Source organism: Brachycentrus maculatus, unplaced genomic scaffold (assembly GCF_059751285.1).
Source record: "Brachycentrus maculatus isolate JH-2025_06_01 unplaced genomic scaffold, ASM5975128v1 h1tg000472l, whole genome shotgun sequence".
Classification (NCBI taxonomy): domain Eukaryota; kingdom Metazoa; phylum Arthropoda; class Insecta; order Trichoptera; family Brachycentridae; genus Brachycentrus; species Brachycentrus maculatus.
The window spans coordinates 102573-129972 of NW_028281219.1; the positions used below are offsets into that span (position 1 = coordinate 102573).

The 27400-nt window shown below is 30.0% G+C and overlaps 2 protein-coding genes across 3 annotated transcripts in view; one reads left to right on the forward strand and one right to left on the reverse strand.

Annotated features, from left to right (window-relative positions):
* LOC148302209 (angiotensin-converting enzyme-like) overlaps window positions 1–27400 on the forward strand; it is a 197396-nt gene that overhangs the window by 50389 nt on the left and 119607 nt on the right. For both annotated transcript variants that reach the window (XM_088271947.1, XM_088271948.1), the window contains exons 8-9: window positions 4707–4950; window positions 5876–5974. In XM_088271947.1, coding sequence (XP_088128073.1) covers window positions 4707–4950; window positions 5876–5974 — 343 coding nt within the window. The remainder of the gene's footprint in view (window positions 1–4706; window positions 4951–5875; window positions 5975–27400) is intronic.
* Window positions 6047–8845, reverse strand: LOC148302211 (uncharacterized). The gene is made up of 2 exons (XM_088271954.1): window positions 8833–8845; window positions 6047–7299 (listed from the first exon to the last, which is right to left on the reverse strand). The coding sequence occupies exons 1-2, from the start codon at window positions 8842–8844 to the stop codon at window positions 6184–6186; spliced, it is 1128 nt and encodes a 375-aa protein (XP_088128080.1). The 5' UTR covers window position 8845; the 3' UTR covers window positions 6047–6183.

Genomic DNA, 27400 nt, shown 5'->3' on the forward strand with positions numbered 1-27400 from the left:
AAAGCTGAAAAAATTAATAGTAAGTAGCAAATGAATAATCATATAACTATCACAACTCATTCTTGTGAAAACATATTTTTAAGATAAATGTTTTAACGATGTATCCTTACATTTTGCAAATATGTGACAGGTGAATAACTAGATCATTTTAATCAAAGACAAATTCCTTTTGAAAATATGTTTTAGCAAAATTTAATTAAACTGATAAAAATGAGGCTGTGTTTGCTGTGAGGTTTTTGGTACATGAACCCTGATCGTTGTACTATAATAATTCACTAATAAATGAGGATTTCAACAGTAAAAGGGTAGAGTATTTGCTGTCTAAATCTCTTGAATCCGTTTTTTTTAGGTTTTGCCATAAAGACAATCTATTTAATGTTTTGTGAATTCAAGAAATAAGGTCTGTATTTTTTTGTACCTATATATTCCCAGGTTACTGTTAAATTATTTTATTACATAAGATGTCAATTAATTAATTCGCTTCGGTTTATGATAACGACATGAAAAAGTAGTAGGTGATAATGCTTTCATATTAAATGATGCTGTTGCGGATGTTGCAGTCAAAATCCGATTGGATTCACATAATTATACGGTGAATAATTTATATCTTTGATTGAGCCAGTCTGAGTGAGAAATTATACTCTCATATAAACTAATCGATATAAAATTTCTATACGTAGTATTATTATATAAAAATACAAGACCACGTGACAGTATTATTGTAGAAAGTAGGGAAGAACGGGGGAATGGCGGTCACCGGAATGTTATATATTTTAATGTTAAATAGGATCATAGTACCTACTTGCATCACAAAAACTGTAAAATATAAAACAAATTATATTTTTTCAATATTCGATACCATTTCCAGTTTCAATTATTCATTGATAGGTAAAATATCTCTGTTTGTAAATACATTGGTTGATAGTTGTCAATAGATTAACAATGTTCTTATTATCATTAGAACTTTATGGAAATCTAGTGGAAATCTATCAACAATTTTCTGATAAATATGTAAAATGTATTAAATAAATCCATGGTAAAGATATTATGTATCAGACGCCGGACAAAGAAGTAGATTGGGACATGGGACAAAAGTTGATGATATGGTAGATCATATAGCCAGACTAAATTGGCAATGGGCAGGTCATGTTGCGAGAAAGGTAAATGACAGACATCTCTTCACATCCAGAGTTCTGCGATGCAGACCATAGGATATGAAGAGAGGAATAGTCTCAGAAAATATGGACCCATGACATTGTCCCCATCGCGGGTAGTAAGTGGATTGAAAAACCCAAACAAGAGAAGTCTGAAGTCTAGAAGCGGCCTACATCCAGCAGTCGAGAGACGGCTGACAAAGAAGAAAAATACCAATATATAAATATAAATATAAAGCCCCTATCCGCACCCCAATGGTGCATAGGGCACTGTATCGTATTAACGCAGTGTTATCTTGATCGTTTTTACACATGAAAGAGAGGTGATCAGCCCTCCGCTTCAGGTACCAGTCCATGGTAATATTGAATAAATATTACAGTGAAAAAATCACTTATATTTATTTTACCCACCTTGGGAATCGAACCCGGGACCTCCAGAACGGTAGCCGAGCATGCTGACCATTACACTACGGAGGCGGACACTACACTGCGGAAGAGAGATACATAAACTTCTTTAAAAATTCAACATATATTGTATTTCGATTGTTATTACAAAAAAACGTAGCAAATGCCAAATTATGATCACTATTTTTCGATCAAATACCTTTTACATATCGCTCACTCCTTTCAACAACGTCAAATAAAAAAAACTTGATTATTCAGGAGATCGTTTTTAATGTTTAAGAATATAATTAAGTGTATTAAAAATTAATATCAAGCCAGTTATTGAACTTTTAACTGTGCAACAGATCTTTTTGGTTAAAACCTGAAGGTTTTTTCTACATTTGAAAAATATTTAGTATATTTAAAAAAATAATTAAACAAAACCTTTTCTTCAAAATGCAAAAAACAACACTTTTTGCCCTGTAGCGGGTAAATATTAAGTTAGAAATATGCCACTTTTGCTGGGATATAATACATTTTCTGGGCATTCCGAAAATATGCACAACAGAAAATTGACGATTTTTTATTTATGACGTTGTTGAAAGGAGTGAGCGATATGTAAGATTTAAAAATTGGTTGTAGCCGGTGTTTCCCGATGACCGCTATTCTTCTCTTTTCCGTTACAACATAAATAATTACATTAATGCTTCAAAATTCTAAAATTTGTATTATTACAAAAATAGCACTTACCTAACAAGAAAATTTCATAATTAAAAATAGAAAATTACATATTGCAAAATATTGTTTTAAGCCCTTCGGTCAACGACATTCATGTGTTAATCGTATGTACTGTTAAGTAAAAGAATTAACTAGTACTCAAATACCGTTAAAAACCGCAGCAGTTGAGCCAAATTTGCGGCGCATAAATGAAATTATGCTAAACTACGAAATTATAAAGTTTTCTCCATTAGCGTTCTTCAAACTAAAATATATAATTCACTCGTACCCAGCGTGATGGTAAATGATATAATGTAAAGCATTTGTTTGGTAAAATGACGACAAACGCATTAATTTACCTGTTACATAAATTTACAGTGGGTAAACAAATTTATTACATTGCATAACGTCGGAAATTAAAACAAAACTTTACATTTTACTAAACCAATTATTTACGTTCACGAAATATTACGTGTAAAAATATATTTTTATCTTAAGTTTTACTTGGTTAATATTAATAATAATAATAATAATAAAACCCTTATCCGCACCCCAATGGTGCATAGGGCACTGCGTCATATAAACGCAGTGTTATCTTGATCGTTTACACATGAAGGAAAGGTGATCAGCCCTCCGCTTCAGGTACCAGTCCAGGGTAATATTGAATAAATATGACAGTGAAAAAATCACTTATATTTATTTTACCCCCCTTGGAAATCGAACCCGGGACCTCCAGAACGGTAGCCGAGCGTGCTGACCATTACACTACGGAGGCGGACAATATTACTATTTCTTAAAATATAATGTCTCACATGCTTCGATGCATTCCGCATCATTTTCCGATACCGTATGTAAAGTTAAGATGAAATTTTAGAATTGTATCTTTGTGACGTTGAAGGATGAAGCTATTAGGAGCTGTTTCTTTTTTTTTTTAATCAGTGGGAACAAATGTAGACAATAGGTGTTGGAAAATGATGCGGAATCCATTGAAACACGTATTACAATAGATTTTACAAAACAGTGGTATTTACAAAAAAAAAATTACTTAAAAAATATTTTAAAAATACATATAAACTGATTTTTAAAATATATATAAAATAAATTGTCACTCAACGATAATTTGTACTTTTTGTATTATTAAAATATTTAATTAACAGTTACAATCATTTATTATTTTTCACTCTTCAATATACTATACTAGCGGCTGTTCTATTATGTATTGAAGTTGTTTTTCTTTTAATATTTTCTTTTACTTTCGACCACGAAACATTCTTTACAATGTCACATTTTCACTTTTCACATTCTACGTTTATTTTTACAAATGGGTTTGTTTAAACGACATTATGTACAAATCGCAGAATAAAAGACAATTCTCCACCAGGAATGGTGTTTATCTTTGTCTGTTCTATACCATTATGAAATTATGTCATAACATGTAATATTTTTGCAAGATGTTTTCATTATTATTTCTATAATCTTCATTCGTTTTGGAGACCCACTTTCTATGACTGAGAACTAGTGTCAAAACTGTGAGTCATCAAAAATTATATGAAATATTTCTACGAACCTCGTTTTTTATTACTTTAATGCGTTTCGCATTCAAGGTATGTGGAAAATAGAAAAAAAAACAACCAAATTCTCAGTATTATCTTTTAATCAAGGGATGGAAAAATCAAATAAACTTTATTGAATCAAATAAAAATAAATGGAATAAATTATCTAAAACAATAAATTACATATGGTTGCATTTAAAATGACAAAAATTAAATCGGAGATTAAGAAAGAACTTCATAAGTGACAGCAAAAAAAGTAAGCAAAAATTAGACAGTAAAAAAATAAATAATTGCAATAATCAATATTTTTAAATAGCAGAATTAGACTGTCCTGAAATCTTCATTCACAATTCCATGTTATTTATATAGGAGTTAGGTACATATTTATATTCGTATCTCAACAAAATATTGAAAAATATGAACGTCTGTGTATTTACAGGGCTTACGACTTGTCATAGGCTGGTTTAAGTACCATTTACAATTCTACCTATTATTGACAATGTAAAATATTTTGAGTAATTATATTTAAAGTATTTTGAGTGATTTGGGAAGAATTATAATCACATTTTATGAAGGTTTTTCCTAAATAAAAATCTTACTCATCTCAGCCATAGACGGTGTAGAGTACCCATGTTCGAGAGAAGGTACTTACATGTATATTTAAGAATATATATAACTTCCGACATTCGAGTAGTGTGGTATAAATAATGAGTAGAATAGTGAATGTTACATGTGTATAAAGTGATCACTTAAACCAAAATATGACTGGTCATATAACCTGTACCTAGATTTCCCCATTCTTCTTCATCTATGTTGAGATGTCAATATGTGTTCATTAAACGTTTTCGTTCTTCTGTTTTTAAGCACATCGAATTTTCATACTAATTTTTTTTTCTAGGTTTCCACGAAGCTATTGGGGAAGCAATAGCTCTATCAGTTTCCAGTCCTCGTCATCTGCAGACCTTGGGACTAGTGCAGAAGTCGATCAACGACCTGGCACACGACACCAACTACCTCTTCGCTATGGCCATGGACAAGGTGGCGTTCCTGCCCTTCGCCCTTACCATGGACAAATGGAGATGGGACGTCTTCTCCAAGGATATCAGGAAGGAGCAGTACAACTGTCACTGGTGGAGGCTGAGGTATAATTATTGATTCATTAATCGATTCGGCAGTCACTTTGTGGTAATATCTATCCATTTTTAATGTTTATATAACAACATGTTAAATAAAATTATAAATTACCCCTAATTGGAGAATACCCAGATTGAACATTTTAACATGTTGTTCATATACCCTACCTTCTGTGAATCATACGATATTTGAAAATGATACGAAATGCATCGAAATGCGTCACTATGTATTGTAAGAAAACGTATTCACCATGTAACATTTAAATTAAAACGATTTTTGTTATTAACCATTCTCTTGCCGAATACAAAATTGGAATCAAGGAAGCCTTAGATGTGGAAAAAAAATAATTATAAAAAAAATAAGACAAAGAAAAAAATAAGACGATGAAATGAGGATACTAAAATTTCAGCACGTGAATTTTTTTGGTATTTAAGTTCGCAAACAAAAAAAGTATTTTTTTAAAAATAAAGTAGTTTTTTACCCTGATATTTTATACATTTACGATAGCTGTTTAATCTCAATATAAAAATTAATTAAAAAAATCTGTATAAGTATAATGATTTCTCTACCTTCGTAGTATAATTGCTAGCGCGTTTAGCTACCGTGCCAAAAAGGCCCCAAGTTCGATTCTCAGAGGAGTCTAAAATAAGTATTAGTTAATTTCACCCTAATAAATTTTTAAATATTACCTTGGCCAGGTACCTGAAGCGCAGGATTGATCACTTGCCTTATGCATGTAACAATCAAGCTAGCATTGCACCTATACGATCCAGGACCTTGTGTATGATTGGGTGCAGATAAGGATTCGATGATGATTTTTAGATGAGTAATAAGGATTTTAACCCTGTATACTAAAGCAATATAAGGTTTGAATTTGTGGTATTTAGAATTTGATTATAATTGTGATATTACCTTACATTTTTTCTTTAACAGAGAACAATACAGCGGTATCAAGCCTCCCGTACTTCGCTCAGAAATGGACTTCGATCCTGGTTCTAAGTACCACATCCCTGCCAACATCCCCTACATTCGGTGAGTGATCTGAACGTATTTTATAATCATAAATGTGTTGTTAGTGTAGGGATGAAAATGAAAGAAGAATTATGTGTAACGTAAAACGTTTATTCACAAGGTACGGAAATAGTAGTTGCCCACATTCATTCATCATCAGTCTAATAAAAACAAAGTAAGAAATATTTGGATAAACTTAAAACGAGTTAAATAACAAGATCAATGGAAAGTTAGTAGTGGTGGCTTTCTTCTTCGTGTCCACCCTCTTCTCCACCTTCGTATCCTCCTTCGTATCCACCACCGTTCTCTTCTCCTCCTTCGTAGTGACCTGATTCTTCTTCTTTCTCGTGGACTGGGTATGGGACTTTCACTTCATATGGGACTTTCTTTTCCACCGTGTAAGGGACGTGCTTGACGACGGTGTAAGGCACTGGCCTATCGTAAGGTACTTTCACGGGAACTGGGACTTTCTTCTCGACGGGATAGTGCACCACCTTTTCTACCGGGTATGGTGCTGGGTAAGGAACCTTCACCTCATAGGGAACTGGTTTATCAACATGGACCGGTACTGGTCTGTCGACATGTACCTTTACTGGGTATGGGACTTTCTTCTCCACCGGGTAGGGGACTGGCTTGTCTACATGGACTGGGACTGGTTTGTCAACATGGACCGGGACGGGCCTGTCGACATGGACTTCCACCGGATAGTGGACAATTTTCTCTACGGGGTAAGGTGCTGGTACATGTACTGGAACCTTTACGGGGTATGGGACATGTTTGGTGACGGGGTATGGGGCTGGGACGTGAACTTTGACTGGATAAGGAACGTTCTTGGTTACTGGGTAGGGTTGGGGTATGAATACCTTGACTGGGACGGGATTGTCGACGGGAACCTTGACTGGGTATGGGACGTGCTTGGTGACAGGGTATGGCTTGGGGATGTGGACTGGTACTTTGACGATTTCCTTGACTGGGTAAGGAATGTGCTTGACGACGGGGTATGGGTGAGGCACGGGTACTTTAACTGGTACGTGGATGTGCTTGGTTACTGGAACGTGGATTTGCTTCTCCACCGGCACGGGGATGTGGACTTTCTTCACGACCGTTAAGGTTTTCTCTTCCTCTACGTGGGGGTGCGGGTGATAGTGATGATGGTCGTCACCGCCCCCGAAGTCACCTCCGCCGTGACCGTATCCTCCATACCCGAAATCGTAGGAGCTCCTCTTGTCCTGCTTCTTGTCAGCGGCGGGCTCGGCCTCCTTGGCTGGTGCTGCGGGCTGACTGGCCTGTTTAGGCTCCTCTCCGCCCACCACCAGGGCGGCCACACTCGCCAAGACGACGAAGCTCTGGAATAAAAAATATAAATAAATAATTTTAACTCCAACAAATTCCCAACCAAATATATCCAATTTCACAATTGTTTGATCTCAGTAATTGTTCATTAAAAGTCGGACGTAAAAATATAATGTAGAATAAAATTGACAATTTTTTGTTGTTTCTGAATTCATTTAGAAGATTTCATTCAAGTGAGTTCTAGTGATTCAAGAATAATGTTTCAAAATTGGTTCTTTCAAGAATTTTAGTAGTGTGGTTGTCAATAATGGGTAGAATTGGTGAATGTTACATGTGTGTAAAGTGATCACTTAAACCAGCCTATGAGGGTCGTCAGCCCGTGCCCAAACTTCCATATTCTTCTTCATCTTTGATGAGATGTCAAAAAATAATATGATTACACGACGTTTGAAAATAATGCGAAATCCATTAAAACACATGTCACAATAGATTTAAAGAAATAGTGGTATTTATCAGCTTAAATGCAAATAAAATAAAAATATTTATTTTATTTTGGTTTGAGAATCAACGGAAGACTTATAAAAATCTTCAAAAAAGCATCATTAAACAATTGCGTTCTCTCTATACTTTCAATTGTTGTTTGAATTGTTGCGCAGAAAGTTGATGTTAAAAGTTAACATGCAATTGATTATAGTACATAAATGCCTTTATATATCGCGTGTTACGTCGATTTGCATATTATTACGCGGTAATTAAAATATCGCGGTTTGATCGGTATAGAATTTCTTTTCCGATGTATGGCTTTGGGTTGATGACTTTTTAAGTATCGGTAGAGAAATCGAAAACGCATTAAATCATCGAAAACAATCTGATTCATTTCTCTTTTATACGCGAGTTCCGACAACTCATTGAAGATCTTGATTACGGGATATTATATAAATATCGATTGTCATAAGTTAATCTCATATATTACATAATATTTTATGAATGTTTTGATAAATATTGGAGTTCAATTTCTTTAGATATTTAATAAGAATTTTTGTTCTTCATAGTAAAACATTATTGGAGTAATGTTTGAAATTTTACGGGATTTTCATTTGCAAGTAAAATATTTATGTGCACGCATAAGTAAAAAAATTAAAATTGTTTTTTATTCTAAATCATTATCTCTAGAAAACCTGTGTTTTTATGTAAACTGAAGTACCCAAAAGATATAGTTTAAAACGAAAAAAAATAATCTAAGAAATTATATTATAAATAAATATATTGTTCTTCTTGTTTTACCATATCCGTTCCCTATGTGGAGCATACGGAGTTCACAAAAATATATTGTTATGATTATAAAAACTTAAAAATTACATGATCGATTGTAAAATATATGAAAGAAGTGTTTAATATTAGTTTTGGAATTTCTTATATATTTCACAATTTCATAGTCCTGAAAATGTATTTGTGTTCGCCAGTTTTTCGTGTATATGAATTTCTGAGGTTATTTTTTTCACAACGGAAACACGTTTGAAAATGGAATCTAATAAAACACAAGGCACACTTCACGATGTAATCACAAAACAATCGCTTTTTCTTACCAGCAATCTCATTGTTTCTCTTATGAAGGGAACGGTAAGCAACGAGCTACTGATACGACAAGCAAAGTCTCGCTGGTTTATATATCTGGCGCCTTCCCCGTCGTTCCTTTCTCGAGAAGCACGCATCCACCACCGACCAATCAGATCCGCGATTACGGAGGCGCGAAAACCCACCAAACTCTCACCCATCTTTCTCCTGCACTCCTGGTACCTCTTTCGCCGAAAAGAGACAAAGATGTTCGAATAATTCCGACTGCGAAAACGACTTTTCTTTCCCTCTATTAAAAGGGAGGGCGAATCCAAAAGTTCGAAGACATCGTATGTAAATTAACGAGTTTTTACGGAAACGATTTTTAACTTTTTTTGGCACCTTCTTCGTGTTGTTTATGCTCTGTTATAGTTATTATGTATTAATGGCGCTGCCATGATACATAACACACTTAACACTTCTAATCTCGTTTTTTTTTACATAGATAGCAATCCATTAAAATATATTTATAATGTAAACAATTAAGCGAATTAAATTTTTTATTTTTTTTTATTTTGTTGCACAAAAACGAGATAAAGCAACTAATTGACATATTATTTTTTGACATCTCATCAAAGATGAAGAAGAATATGGAAGTCTGGGCATTTACGGGGCTTACGACCGTCATAGGCTGGTTTAAGTGATCACTTTACACACGTGTAACATTCACCAATTCTACCCATTATTGACAACCACACTACTCAAATTCTTGGAAGTTCTATATATATGAACCAATTTAGAAACCTTGTTCATGAATCACTAGAACTTCACTAGAGACATCTATTGGTGAGATGTAAAGAAGCTTTTTACTAAGCAGAAACTCTTATATTAGTATGTGAGATCCGAATCCTGGATTATAATCACACACATGAGAAACGCCAGAAAATACCATTTTCATTTTTATTATTAAGCTTATAATTTGACCAGATAATTTATTTACAACATTTTGAGTGTGTCCAAATACTTGTTCACAAAATCTGGATTATCTCCAATTATGTCAAAAAATAATATGAAAATAACTCCTGTAATTAGAGATAATCCAGATTTTGTGAACAAGTATTTGGACACACTCAAAATGTTGCAACTAATTGACATTTATTTTGAATAACAAATGTACGTATTACAAAAAAAAAATACTCAACGAATGTTTGAAAATGACATAAAACTTTGATGTATGAATTAAGTACTTTACTTTAAAAAAAGTGAATGTAAGCGACGTCATTTTTATCGTTTTGACGTATTTTTAGTAATATTAGTAAGTACTTTTAAAAAATTGTCGAGATATGTTGATTACTTGATTAATGGTTCAATTATAATAATGTGTAATTAAAAACATTTTGAGTGTGTCTCAATACTTGTTCACAAATCTGGATTATCTCCGATTATAGTATAATTATTAATATAACAGTTTCTGCATAATAAAAAGCTTCTTTACATCTCACCAATAGTTGTCTCCAGTGAAGTTCTATAGATTCAAGAACATGGTTTCTAAATTGGTTCATATTATATAGAACTTCAAAGAATTTGAGCAGTGTGGTTGTCAATAATGGGTAGAATCGGTGAATGTTACACGTGTGTAAAGTGATCATTTAAACCAGCCTATGACAATCGTCAGCTCCGTAAATGCCCAGACTTCCATATTCTTCTTCATCTTTGATGAGATGTCAAAAAATAAAATGTTTTATTAACACTGAAATATTTTTAAAACACGCAGTTTCGTGTTTCGTTTGAACTGAACGCATTCGACAAAAATCACTAGAAAATTTGATTATCGTCGATTAATATGATGACTTATTTATCTTTTAAATATTATGCAAATGTTTTCTCACAGTATTTAAGGTGCATTAAAACTAACTTTATTTCAAGTGCGATTAAAATTTCATAAAACCCAGATCAATTATATTATAAATAATATATACAACCATTTACTCTTATATTCATTTATTCATTTAAACTCTTATGGTACATACCACACCTCAATGGTACATAGAGCACTGCATCATATAAACGCAGTGTTATCGTGATAGTTAACACATGTAGGAAGGGTGATCAGCCCTCCACTTCAGGTACCAGTCCAGGGTAATATTAAATAAATATTAAGTGCAAAAATTACTTTAATTTAATTTGACACCCCCCCTGGGAGTCAAACCCGGGACCTCCGGGACTGTAGCCGAGAGGGCTGACCATTACACTACGGAGGCGGACACTTATACACCCAGTGTTTATTCTAAGAAACAAAAACTATTAATTAATAAGAGTTATTTCATTGAAGACGGAATTGTAAATATTTTTCTCTTTTTCTGACCACCTTGTAATACATTCATGATAAACTGCCCTGGCCATATGTATTAGGCACCCCCTACAGAAAAGGTTTATGTCTTTAAATGCTGCGACTCTTGGAATTCTCGCCATCATTTCCGATTGCACCTTCTTCTTTTTACCTGCTGTAATATATAATACAGTGTTTTTAAATAAACCACGTACCTAAGACAATTAGGGCCGTGGTTTATTTAAAAATACTCTATTTACTAATTTCAAGGGTCAGTTTTATATGTGAAACGTTGCTCTCCAGTTATTACAATCAGTGAATTAGTGCAACTTTTCATAAAGCCTTCATTTTTTTATATTAAAATGCCAAGAACACGTGATTTGAGTGAAACTAATCGGTCTCAAATCAGTTAAAAAAAAACAATGTATCCGTTTCTTGGTATTTTTATATAAAATAATGAAGGCTGAAATGAAAAACTTGCACTAATTCACTGATCATAATAACTGGAGAGCAATGTTTCACATAAAAAACTTACCTTTGAAATAAGTAAATATAATGTTTTTAAATACAATATTTACTTATTTCAAAAAATAGGTCGGTAAAACAGGTTTAAGAAGTAGGCAAAATCCATCAACATACGATACAATCCGAAAATATTGTAAGGATTCCAAGAACCGTAGTATTTAAAGATATACTTAAACCAATTCTGTAAGGGGTGCCTAATACATATGGCCAGGGCTGTACCTTCATTGAAGTATAAATTTGTTGAACCCTCATTCGTACATTTAGAGTTTGGAAATTTGCTTTGTATTGTTACTTTGTTTTACTGCATAATAATTATCAATGTTTTTATTAAATATTTTAAAATATTTTTTGTTATTATTATGTTGATATAGGGTTGCCATTTCTCCAGATATCGCTCACTCCTTTCAAGATCGTCATAAATCAAAAAACTTGATTTTTCAGGAGAACGTTTTTAAAGTTTAAGGGTATAATACAATGTATTAAAAATAAATATCAAGCCAGTTACTGAACTTTTTTATTGTGCAACAGATCTTTTTAGGTAAAACCTGAAGGTTTTTTCTCCATTTGAAAAATATTAAGTATGTTTAAAAAAATAATTAAACAACACCTTTCATTCTAAATGCAAAAACAACACTGGGATAAAGTACATTTTCTGGGCATTCTGAAATGATGCGCAACTGAAAATTTGACGATTTTTTATTTATGACGTTCTTGAAAGGAGTGAGCAATATGTGAAAACATATTACTGTCATTGATAGTGTTTCCTAACGTCTCAATGGGCTAGAAAATATCGCGTTAGTCGGAGATTATAATTTAAAAATATAATATTGATTAGACCTTTTTATGGCTAGGAGCATATATAATATATTTCAACTAACTACAAGTTATTTGAAACATTATGCAGCAATTCCTCCATTGTTATTTTAAATGCAAAGCTTTCCAGTAAAGATTATGTAAAATAATTGAGTACCACTCATTTGTGATGAAGTGAAGATATCTCAAATCTACTGAACAATGTTTACATAAAAATGAACATGCTTAGTATTGAATTGTTTTATTATTTTAACTTACTTTTTAAAATGATTTTATGCATACTCAAACGTGGTAATAATAAATAAGTATTGTATTATGATTTATTTTTTTATCACAGAAAACTCCATTTGTTTACATTTGAAAATGAAAGGTTTTATAATCTGAATTTAACGCGTTGTGCAGTGTATTGTAATTTTAATTATTAATACAAATATTTCATAATCAGGTGTCTACAAATAGTGATGGAATGATTTATTATATTTAATTATGATGGCTTCTTTAAAATTATAGCTTCAAGTCATCATTTTTAATAAAACTGTTACACATTTGAAATGAGTTCAATGCAATTATTCTCTCGTTATTAGATTACCTCTAATTAATATTATCTTATGAAATACTGCAAATTTTGAGAAAAGGGGGTCTATTAGAAAGGTGTTATCTACAAAGATGAGTCGAAAAAGCAAAAAATAATAAAAAAATAAACACTTTTTTTGAGGCAACGAAAAGAAGTTTAGAAATTTTTTAAGAAAATTTAATAAAACGAAAAGGGATACAAATAGCTACTTCTTCGAGTAGTCAACAGAAAAATACATCTATAAGGCCCAATGGATAAAAACAGGGAAAAATGACGCAAATAGTATTATACACACAAGTAAACTCAGTATTTAACTAACCACCACGCCACTTCCCCGCAGGGTTAGGAAGAGAGAATAGAACGCCACATCAATCTGTCTTTGAACACAATCTTTGCCTCTTTCACATTCATTCATCCTCTTAAACATACACGCCGATTATTCCGTCACCTGACCTGACCACTTTTAAGTATTTGTAATACTTGATCGTCCCAAGTTTTTCTCGGTCTTCCTCTTGTGCCAACCACATTCTTTTTTTATATATTAGTATATGCGAATACGTATTTCTATTTATTCAAATTTAAGCTTAAATAAAGCTAAATTAACTGTGGTTATAATTTTTTTTTAAACATTCGTTTATATAAATTCTATTTTGAACACCAAATTGCAATTTTTAATTGCTGTGTTTTTAATAAATCTTATACGAAGTGTTTTTCCTCGCATCTTATACAAGAAAAATAAACAGTCAGTGCTCCAACATACTGATTTGCTACCTATTGAGTTTAATAGGGTTTTTAAAATTACTAAATGAATTTAAATCTCAACATAGATGAAGAACTACACATAAAAAGACGCTTGAAAACATCATTTTTAAGTTTTATGAAAACAAAAAAAAAACAAGAGGAATCTACATTCATTTCATAAAGGTCTCTGATAATTAAAAAAAACTACTAAAGTCGATCATAGATGGTGCCGAGAAGCAACATGTGAAAGGTGTTGATTGAAGCATAAATAAAACATTTGAAATTTGAGTAGTCTGGTTGTCAATCATAGGTAGAATTGGTGAACGTTACGCGTGTATGGCGTGATCGCTTAAACCAACCTATGACTGTTCGTAAGCCCTGAAAATACCCTGAAAATACCTGAGACCTCCATATTATTATTCATGTATGTTAAAATATAAATTAAACCTAAATGGAGTCCGCCTCCATTGCGTAGTGGTCAGCGCATTTGGCTACAATGCTGGAGGTCCCGGGTTCGATTTCCAGTGTGGTCAAATAAATATGAGTGATTTTTTACATTTGTATTTATTTAATATCACACTGGACTGGCACCCGAAGCGCAGGGCGCATCATTCCTTTCCTTAATTTATTTAAAGATCAAGATAACACTGTTTCTATACGATGCCATGCCCTATGCACCTATTGATTAAAAAAGCGGAGATTTGAGAACAAAGATTTGGACAAACAATTTTTTTACTAAGTAGAGTATTTCAGTTTTTTTTAAGTATTTTGTAGAAGTTTTGCCATTAAACTAATTGTTTATAATTTAACACAAAATAATTCATACATTATCGAGTAACAATGAACTTCCTCACTCATAAATTGTTAGAAAGTAATTTAAATTACAATAATTAACTAATAAAAAAAGTAGATCGGTTCCGGATGGTACAATCCATTACTTTTCTATTGGGGTATATGAATTGTATTCCAAATATGGTATTATATCTTTTAAACTTTAAATTTAAACATTTTATGTTTGTGCAAATACTTGTTCACTAATCTGGATTATCTTCAAATAGGATTTACAGTAAATAAATTAACTGGTCAAATTATAAGCTAAAAAAATATTTTTTTAAGCGTTTCTCATGTATGTAAATATAATCTAGGATTCGGACTTCATATACAAACGGAAAGAATCTCTGCTTAATAAAAGCTTTCCTCGTCCAGCCATAGAAGGCTATTGTAAACTTGCGCATATTGTGTTGCATGTTTGATCAATATAAATTTAGAAATTTCAAGAATTTGAGTAGTGTGGTTGTCAATCATGGGTAGAATTGGTGAATGATACACGTATGTAAAGTGTCATTTAACCCATGACGGTCGTAAGCCCTGTAAATACCCGGACTTCCACATTCTTCTTCATCTATGTTGAGATCTATGATCTATGTCATATAAATTATCTAATTTTATTCAAAATTATTTGAAATATCGTATTCGACGCATTCCGTAGTGTAGTGGTCAGCTACTATACTGGAGGTTTTCGGTTCGATTCCCAGGGGAGGTCAAAAGAAATGTGTGTCCTTTCTGTAATATTTATTTAATATTACCCTGGACTGGTATTAGCGTAGGACTTATCATCTTGCCTTCATATAATAAACGATGGACACATGGGAAAGAAATGGAGGATTTTAGTCGGCAGAAAAATCAGAATAGCAGGAGTTGTAAAAGAAAAACACACACTATATATATATATATATATATATATATATATATATATATATATATATATATATATATATATATATATATATATATATATATATATATATATATACAAAAACAACATTTTCTGCCCTGCAGCGGGTAAATATTAAGTTAAAAATATGGCTCTTTTTCTGGGATATAGTACATTTTCTGGGCATTCTGAAAACATGCACAGCCGAAAATTGATGATTTTTGATTTATGACGTTCTTGAAAGGAGTGAGCGATATATAGATTACTAAAATAGTATTAACTAATTCAACAACTCCTTAATGTCACATGACAAATTTATGTAACTGATATATCAAGATTTAATCTCACGTGACAAATTAATGTAACAGATATATCTGTTATCAATTTACATCATTATTATTATGTATGTTGATAGTTAATATATTCATAGATGGATTGATAGCAAATCAAACTTGTTAATTTTTTTCATCGGTCAAGGAACTGCACACATTATATTGATATATCAAATACAGTTTTCATATTTAAACTATTTGGCCAACAGCTTTTTGTATTATTAACCAATTGATGTATTATATTATTGTCTTATGTAATACTCATACATGGTTAAGCACATGTTAGTCCCACTTTTTGGATAACTCGTAAAAAATGTTTTTCACTTATGTTTTTTTTATCTTCATTTCAAGGCGGAACTCGAAAACACACGATTTAGTAAGCGACCAGCTACGCAAAAAGCCAGACGTGTGTCCCTCCACGCACAATTTATTTTATTTTTTTTATATCTGTTTATTGGCGTTAGTTTTTTGGAACATATCACATTGATAAAAGATTTTTAAATGTATTTTTTACTCCTTACCTTACGAAAACTTTTTTATTTACAATACCATATATTTATTTCAAAGATTTTTTCAACACAAACGGTGTATAGAAAAATTGAGATTTATCGAATACTGGGCCTTAAGTAAACACGACTAGTTTCGTGAACTACAAATGTTCTTCCACATGTGAAAATACAAACAACATGTGAAGCAGTGTTCCGCAAACTGTTTCTTTTCAAGGTACACCTGCCAAAAAAACAACAAGAAACACATTTACACCAAAGAAAAAAACAAAAGTTTATTTAATATTGATTTATTATTAAAATAATATAATCCGAAAACATAAACATATCGCTCACTCCTTTAAAGAACGTCATAAATCAAAAAACTTGATTTTTCAGGAGAACGTTTTTAAAGTTTTATAATAAAATACAATGTATTAAAAATAAATATCAAGCCACTCATTGAACTTTTTACTGTGCAACATATCTTTTTAGGTAGAACCTGAACGTATTTTCTCCATTTGAAAAATATTAAGTTTATTTAAAAAAAAAATTAAACAATGCCTTTTATTCAAAATGCAAAAACAACACTTTCTGCCCTGTAGCGGATAAATATTAAGTTAAAAATATGCCTCTTTTTCTGGGATATAGTAGATTTTCTGTGCATTCCAAAAACATGCACAACTCAAAATTGACGATTTTTGATTTATGACGTTCTTGAAAGGAGTGAGAGATATGTATAACATATTGCATTTAATGTGAAATGTGGCTCTGCTTAACTGAGCGCAGGCGATCAAAATTTTTAGTAATTGTTGATAAAGCTGTGTTATATTCACAAAACTAGACTTTTTTCCTCGGCACACCAACTAATCTCCACGGTACACCAGTGTGCCGCGGCACACACTTTGCGGAACACTGTCTATAGTTCTCGAAACTAGTCGTGTGTATACGAGTAGGTACTAATAAACTCAAAAATAGTTTATACTTGAGATTTAATTTTTATATTTAAATCATCATGTTATTCCACAATGTTACTGCCAAATCGATTAAAAATATAATAATATATAAAATATATATAAAATCGTGCTCTCAATACAAAAAAAAACCTTTAAAAAAAATATTTTTAATATCATACAATACTTAAATTCACTAAAATTCAATTAATTTCTCAATAAAATTATATCAAATCATGGTTATCAACTCCTGCCTTGTTTTATATATAGCCTCCCACCAGTCTGATGATTTCGGTAACGACGAAACCCAGTCGCTGGTCAAATAAAAATAAAGTGGAAAAGCTAAAAATATTGGTTTTAATCTAATAATATATTAAAAATGCAATTCCATCACGAAGTGTCAGTGGATAATATAAATCTATAAAATACAAACGGTTTTACTCCAAATCATGACACGTTTCTTGGAAACTCGTTTCAATGCTAAATAATTCTAAAAATATATTTGATATGGATTGATCTTAATGTCGAACGCTAAATGAAACGTAATATTTTTGCGATGGTGTAATAAAAAGAAAGTAGCTCGTATTGATCACAAATAAATATAAACATTGTTTGCTGTCCCACATATCGCGCATTCATTACGAGTACATTAAGTGTATCTTTTCCGGTACTTTTATGAAATGTTACATAAAAATAATTTTAAAAAATCAAGCCTACTTTCTGACAGAAATTTCAAGTCCTCATTGATCTTTGGCTTAATGGTACAGAGGTGTAATGGATGAAAATCAAAATATGATCTCTCAGACGAATGTGCGAAAAACGATTTATGATAGATAATTTAATTGTAATATAAGAACAGAATACGGGACTATGATAAGAGTTATAAATTAAAAAAAGGGGATTAGGATGTAAAATACATGTTATAACAGGTAAAAAATTATGATGCAAATGTAGTTGAAAATAAGAGCAGAGGGAGACCGAGGAAAACTTTGCATGAAAAATATTCAACAATTTAATTATGCAAGTTATAACATTATGGTTATTTGAAGTTTAAAATAAAAATTATTAAAAACTTATATTGACTTTGAATAAAAAAGCTTTTACATAATATTTTTTTTACATAAACATTTACCGTATTTACACTTGTGCAAGTTTTAAGAATTCACATTTTGAAAGACCGAGAAAAACTTGGCATGATCAAATATTTAAAAAATTCTGTCAATTGTATAATTATACAAATTATCATATTATGATAATATGAAGTTTAAAAATCTAAGTAATTGATTAAAATTTTCAAAGTGTTGTGATAAAACTTTCATATAATAAATTAAATTCTTTATGTAAAACAGGTAACGTATTCACACTTTTGTGATTTCCAGTTGAAAACTACTCGTATTAAATTTTGTTTTTGATATTATTTCAAACAAATAAATGTCGAAAATTTGTACTTGTACATAGCAAAAACAATATAAAATAAAATAAAATGTAGATGCATTTTTGGTATTAACACCCAGTATTCGATAAATCGAAACAAATTTTTCTTTAAGCTCAGGTAAAATGTATTTCTTGAATCACCGTTTTTGTATAAAAAAATTAATTTTTCCTCGAAATAAATAGATGGTTTATTTCCTAAATCACCGTTTTTATATTGAAAAACTAAAAATATAAAAAAATGTATATATTTTTTTCCATATACGAGTGCATATTCTAAAAAAAACACATTCTTAAAAAATGGCCATGAAATCAAGTCTGGAAACTTACTGAATTCAATAATTGCGAGTAGGGCCTAAACGATTTTACATTTATCATCAATGGGTTAATCTAAAAATCATTCATTCATTTATTTTTAATTCGATTACTTATTAAGAGTGTGAAATGCAAGGAATTTAATATTTTGATTTCATGTGCGATTACATACACCTGATAATATTACCTAATCCTCATGGTACTCGTAAACTGGTGAATATTATATATATGTATGTACTTAGAAGAGCTACTGGCATCTTGCTTAACACTTCTCTGATTGGCTGTTCGCTGCAACTAAAGCCAATAATGAGAGCGGAACAATTATTATGCACAATTCTTTTGTTTTCCTTAAGTTTTTCCAAACTCGGAGTACTCGTTAAAAAATCATATTTTTAAGGGTATAATTTTTGTTGTTGCTTCAACGCAGTGTTGTCATTACATTTATTTATAAAAATAATGTAAATGTTGGCGTTATTATTTTTTAACGATGTTGCATTATGGGTGCATTAAAATATATAGTTTTTGTTGAAATGACTTAATAAGTATGCAATTTACTTATGTTTGTGTAAGTACATCGTACATAAATCAAGTATGTTTGAATTAACAATACGTTTTTCATTACAATATTGTGTGGCATTCTTTCGAATCAAATTAATATTACATATTTGAAACAGAATATCTAATGGTTTGTTTATGAATAATACAGTAAAACGAAATGTAATAATGCAATCAATTTCATTTTTATTTGTCAAAATATTATTTATCACATTTTAGCCCTATATATAGAATTTATATATTTTAGCCATTTTAGCCCTATAGAATCAACTCCTAAAAACGTAACTGAGTTTCGTGGAAAAAAATTATTTGATGTCTTCATTTTATACTCAAGTTGCGATTTATACAGTGTATTTTTAAGGGTGAAAGGGAGTTTATTCGTGTATTTTGAAATTTCGATGCAATTTGAATTTTTTAACGAAACCGTAAAATTAAAAAATAATGATCTTTTGATTCTTTTTTGGTTAATTTCATCGTTTCAATGATTTAGACGAAATTACAAAAAACAAAAATTTTATAGAACAATTAAAGATGATAAAATTAAAAATTAAATAAATTACAAACCACTTAAAAGGTATGTAAAGGATAAGTCATAGCTATGCTAAAATTAATTATTATATGAAAAAATATATTACTTCAAATTATGTAATTAACGTTTGTTATTATGGTATAATTTTAAAAAATGTATAATATATATAATAAAATAAATTTATGGACAGACACTACAATAAATATTTATATAAAAAAATACATTTTGTGAAAGAGTGGGAGTACCCTAAGATTATAACAGAAGAAAGATATCCTTCCTGGGCTTTGATGCATATAGAAGGTTGTGTTTTAACTACGTGGTGTGAATTACTTTAATTTTGCTTCTGGGCTTTTATTGCGAATAAACTATTGTATTATTAAATCAGCCATCAATACGTCATTTCTGTTACAATAAACTTATCGAAGGAAATAAAAATTGACTACTTATATTCTATTTTTTTGTTGTTTAAAAATATTAATATACATAAAAATTGATTAGGTACTAATTTTTCTTGTCGAGCCTCAAATATGACTCATGGTCACCATCAATATCGTATCGCAAGTAAATGGACTTTGATGAAAAATTAAACATTACTGCACAAATTATTGTAATCATCGATTAACGTTGAATGTTTTTATGTTGAAAAAACTATTTACCTAACAAATTCAAATATCTTACGTGAAACCGCACAAATTGAAATATTTCCGATTTAAATATAAGATTACGCATTTTCCGATAGTTACACATTTGGTATGCTGAATAAAAAGTAAAAAAAACAACTATAACAATATTATACAACCACAAAGTCTAGACGTAATGTGCAGTATGAAAGTATGTATGTAGTGTAAGTGCGCGCTCATTGTATGTTTGTTTGTGTTCATAAGTCAATAACTAAATACCAGGGACGTGCAATGATTTTAAAAAAAACATCTTAAAAAAATCTTATACTTAGTTACTGGGATATTATTGACAATACATTATATGATAAAAAAAAACACAACAAGCATGTTAGTTATCAACTTCTCAATTAATTGTAGGGCTATTTGCGAAATAAGCTATTATTTTACGGTTTTATATTTTTAAATATGTAATTTTTTCAATTTTTTTTTTACTAAAGTATTGAAATTTGCGACAAACATAAACACGATTTTTATTTAATGAAAATAAAATTGACGTTTTGTGAATATAGGTTTGTTTACAAATATAACTATAAATATCTATATATGTCGCTCACTCCTTTCAAGAACGTCATAAATCAAAAATCGCCAATTTTCAGTTGTGCATGTTTTCGGAATGTCCGGAAAATGTACTATATCCCAGCAAAAGCAGCATATTTTTAACTTAGTATGTACCCGCTACAGGGCAGAACGTGCTGTTTTTGCATTTTGAAGAAAAGGTATTGTTTACATATTTTTTGAATATTCTAAATATTTTTCAAATGGAGAAAAAACCTTCAGGTTTTACCTAAAAAGATCTGTTGCACAGTAAAAAGTTCAATAAGTGGCTTGATATGTATTTTTAATATATCGTGTTTTATTTTTAAACCTTAAAAACATTCTCCTGAAAAATCAAGTTTTTTGATTTATGACGTTCTTGAAAGAAGTGAGCGATGTGTGTTTCATATCAAGTCGGGACACCTAAAAATAAATAAATAAATAAAACATAATTCCTATTTTCTGAATATAAAAAGATTTTAAAAATATTTTTTTGCCTTGTACGAACGAATACTACGTCTAAATATTTTTAAAAAAATTAAAAAAGTAGCTACTCGTTATTTCTGATATTTATTATTTTCATTTGAAAAAGTTTAAAATATTTTTTTTTATTTTAAAACGAACATGCACGTCTGTTTTCTTCAAGATTTTTTGATACGCCCCTGCTAAAATTAATCTATTCAGGTACTTACACAGCAGGCATGTTCGTATTGCTTAGCGATTTGAATCGGACGAAAACAGACAACTCTTTGTATTTTCAAATTATTTAAGAAATCGAAATAAGTATTTTTGACACTTCACTTGTTTGAAATTAGATTAAAGATTAAAACTATATTTTTGTTTGTAAATATAACGTACGTCAATCATACGTTCTTCCTAAAAATATATATGAACTCAACCCAATTCGTTTTATTTCATGAAGTTTCCAACGGCAGTAAGTTGAACTAAGGTACACATTATTATTTATGCTCTTTCTGATCACAGTTATGTGATTACTTTAAAAATTTATTTTACTAAAAATTCAAAACAATCCGTTTTCATATTTTTTTGCTCTCCTGGGTCATATAATCGTAATAATTTGAAATGTTTTGTATTTTTTTATATCTACTTATTTTTGGCACATATTTACTTAATTTACAAACATAATTATACTGAATTACTTCTTTTTATTCAAATCGTATATCACAATTCATTTTGTGCAATTTAGTAAAAATAAATTAAAAAAAGATTAATAAATAAAAAAGGAGAAACCCGAAATTAGTTGGTAATAATAACGGTTACATTTAAAATAATAATTACGCTAGAGACATCTAACGGAATAATCCGAAAGTACGTAAAACAACATTCATTTTATCAAGAGTAAGCTGATACAAGCTACGAGTTTTGTGAGAATTGTTGCTTTATTTACTATTATATTTTACGGTGAATTTGCTTACAAAAGTTAACGCTATGGAGTGTTATACATTAAAACAATGGATATTTTACATGAACATAATTGTAATAAATAGTAGGTACCTTGGAAAGTTTAACATTATACTTATTCTTCTTCTAACTCTAATGGTGCATAGGGGACTGCATAATATTGACGCAGTGTTATCTTATTGGTTACATGAAGGTAAGGTGATAACTTCTGGCCTTCAGGAACCAGTCCAGGGTAATATTTAGAATGTAAAATCACTAAAAAAAACACAAAAAATATCACTTCTCCTGGGAGTGCCTGTATAGGCTAGCTTGAAGGGCCAATAAATAAGCTTTGTGTTTGTTAGATTTTTTCATTGAATGATTAAACATTAAATACTTCTTGATGGAACACGAGTTAAAAACGCCCGAGTTTAAAAGCCATGATATGTAATTTGGAAAATTAAATGGTTTAAAATGAAAATAATTTTAATAAATAGTACAAAAAACAAGGGGGATGGTTAGGTTACCATCCTATAAGGGATGGTAACCTAACCATCTCTTAAAGGGTGAAAAAAATCATTTCTGCCGGATAAAGATAATTATTATTATAAAATCTTGTTTTTATTACAAAAATTACTTTTAAAACCCCTTATGTTTTTAAATATTTCTTATTTGAGTTTTAGAAAAATGACACTCCTTTATTAAGACAAAACGTTGAAATCAAACATATGCAATCATAAAAATGGCTTTAAAAAATATGCAGGCATTCAATATATGTAGAATCATAAAACAACGATAAATTGTTAAAAACCATAAATATCGTTATTGAAAATTCTTTATTACTTTGTTTTATAAGTAGGTTTTTGTTAATAAATTTAAGATTAAAACGATGTCTACATTATTTATCTAGAACGTTTCTTTTAATTATGTTTTTGCATGTTTGGTATGAAGTAAATATCAAATTGACCCAGACAAAAACATTTTATACAGTAAAATGCAATTATTACAATGGACTGCCTTTTACTTAAATTGCCAGAAAAAGTAATAACAAGTTTTTTCGTAATAATCGGTTCGAATGAAGTAAATGTATCTTAGTTTTGACCTCGAAAAAATAATAATATTATATCATTTCCATTCAATGTAATGGCCTTGCTAAAAATTAAGTAATTTTCATTCTTACGCTGTCTGTTTCCTTCATTACTTAAAGAGCAATAAAACTATCAGTTTTTTATTTTTATTTTATTAAATATTATATTATATAACGAACTTACTAACTAACCATCACGCATCTTATAAATAAAAATATATGTATGTATGTATATATATATATATATATATATATATATATATATACAATGTGTGATTAATACAAATTAAATGTTAAATAGCTAAAATATAAATAACTATTTTCGAGATAGTAATAAGTAGATGAAATTTATGCATAAACACACATTGTGCATTTGCCTTAAGGCTTGCACTTAATATGCAAATGTACTCTTATTTCTATGTTCAAATACAAGGAATACCGAGATAAGTAAAAAAAAATAACAGCAGAATGTTTGGTAAAAAGTTTAGATGCTTTAGTCATTTGCCAATACACTTACAATATCATTTACAATAAACACTTTATATGTATCAAATGTCAAATATTTTTCCATAAAAAAAGTTCCCCAATATCACCATGTTTTCTTTTACAGTAAGCTCTTATATTTTAATGTATTATGACTAGTGAAAAGATGAAATATGATTAAGATTTTTTTTAAATATGATATTTGAAAACACACTGAGAGGGTATAAAGAAAAATAATCAAGCAAATGACATTCAACAAAACTATTTACTAAAGAGCTATTGAAATTGACATAAATAACAGAAATACATGAAATAATTAACACTGCTAATGAGAGACAGCATGCTTCTTGACACTTAGCTTTTTCTTTATTTTTATTATACTATTTCATGAAAGATATTTTATGTTTTCATTGTTTCATAAGCACTGTGAATTAAAACAAATTATAAAAATCTTTTAATTATTATTGATGTTGTTATATTTTTCATTTAATTAAACTGAATCATAGCAACGCGTTGTTGGAAAAAGCTAGTTCAACACAACAATTAATAAAAAAAATTAAACCTTACAAAATTAAAACTCATGCTTTCTTATCTTTTTTGTTGTAAATATGAATTCACTCGGTTTTCACACAAGTCTTAAACTAAATAAACAAAACGTATCGATACTAATTTACGAATCGGATTGTGAGTAAAAAAAATAGTTACGAAAACGCTCATTTACTAATGCTGTTAGAAATATTTCAGTAAACTAGATTAATTCGAATATTATCTGGTCTTAAAACATGAATCTTTTAATTGCGTAGTTGATTGCAATAGATAACCTTAATTCAACTCATTTGCTCTAATAAACGATTTTTTTAAACACACGTTATAATATGTATTTTATGTTAGCATGTATGTGTATATGTGTGTATAGAGTTCAACACAACGTAACCGCACTATTAATTTTTTTTATTATATGTACAGTATAATTCAATTACAATAAATAAAGCATACCTTTTTATGTGTTAACTTTTCTGGCGCCTGCCTTAATAAAGATTTGTGAAAATAATTGTGGTGGTGATTCATTTGAATCACTAGAACTTCACTACAGACATCTATTGGTGAGATGAAAAGAAGCTTTTTATTGAGCAGAAACTCTTTTATTTGTATGTGAGATCCAAATCCTGGATTATAATTAAAAAAAAAACTTGATTTACTGAGTTATAACTTTTAGTTAATTCAGGGTTAAAAACCAAAATAATATCTTGTTCTTCTTCTTTTTCTAACCCTTATCCGCAATATTTAAGGCTAATTCATAAATCCTTGTTTTTTATATGTTCTGCCTTGTTTAGATAAGTAGTTTTCTAACCAATATTATACTTTAAAAGAGAAAATATATTATTTTATCGTACAACATTTCGCTCACTCTTTTCAACAACGTCATATTTAAAAAAAAATTGATTTTTCAGGAGATTGTTTTTAATGTTAAAAAATTTAGTATAATATATATAAAATAAATATCAAACCACTTATTTTATTTTTTACTGTGCAAAACAGATCTTTTTAGATAAAACCTGAATGTTTTTTTCTCCATTTGAAAAATATTTAGTATTTTAAAAAATAATAAAACAGTACCTTTTCTTAAAAATTCAAAAACAACACATTCTGCCCTGTAGCGGGTAAATATTATATTGAGTTAAAAATATGCCGCTTTTGCTGGGATATAGTACATTTTCTGAGCATTCTAAAAACATGCCCAACTGAAAATCGACGATTTTTTAGATATATTATGACGTTGTTGAAAGGAGTGAGCGATGTGTGATGGTCCTCACCAAAATGTTACATTTCCATTATAAATGATTTTAAGTAAACGGGAATTCTAGCTTGTAAAATTGTTAAGTATTGGTGCGGTTTAATGATTTCATATTAGTTTAATACAGGATTGGTCCCATTTTTCGCAACATCAATTAAAAATTGGATAGAATACAGTAAACAAAACAGATTTGCATTAAAGGATTTTTTGTGCAATATTCGAAATGTAACTTTTTGGTGAAGACCTCCACATGTAATATCGCTCACTCCTTTCAAGAACGTCATAAATCAAAAATCGTCAATTTTTAGTTGTGCATGTTTTAAATGTACTGTATCCCAGCAAAGAGACATATTTTTAACTTAATATTTACCCACTACAGGGCAGAAAGTGTTGTTTTTGCATTTTGGAGAAAAGGTATTATTTAATTTTTTTTTTTAAATAAACTAAATATTTTTCAAATGAAAAAAAAACCTTCAGGTTTCACCTTAAAAGATCTGTTGCGCAGTAAAAAGTTTGATAAGTGGCTTGATATTTATTTTTAATACATTGTATTATATTTTTAAACTTCAAAAACGTTCTCCTGAAAAATCAAGTTTTTTGATTTATGACGTTCTTGAAAGGAGTGAGCGATATGTTATGCACAAATCAGCTACGGCCGTTAATAAAGGGAAAAAATATTTGTTTTCTGTATTCGGATTAATACAAATATTCAGCATGACTTTTTGGTTTCGCGAACTTGTACCAAGTCCCAAGTTTAAGACATTGCGTAACTCTCTTTCGAAATCGTCAAACAATCATCATTTACCAATCATCGCAAAAAATGTGTTTGATCATCGCGAATAAATAATAATTTGATATTTAAACTTAGTCACTTTATTTCTTCATCGGTCAATGTATAAAGATATTTTATTTTAAATAAACAAATGTACTGCGCTCTGTAGCGTGTGGTTCAAGAATGGGGTCAGTATAATTCATTCAGAACGTCAGATCCAAATGTTTGTTACTATTTTTTTAATTGGTTTTTATTCTACTTTTATCAGCTACAGCTACCAACATGGTATTCTTATTATTAAAAATATTATGCCGCAAAATTCTCGTACATAAATAAAAATATAAATGTTCATTTGTTCAAAATCTTAAATCACCTAAATTTATTCACCGATTGTTTTGAAATTTTAACAAAATATCGAGTTTGAAAGTGCGCGTGTTTATATTTCACTGTTTTAAATAAAAAGGTAAATGTCAATTTGTCTAAAATATCAATACTGCAACAGTGTTTTGTCATTTAAAAACAGTTTTTTTCTAACTTCAATGGCAGTGTCAT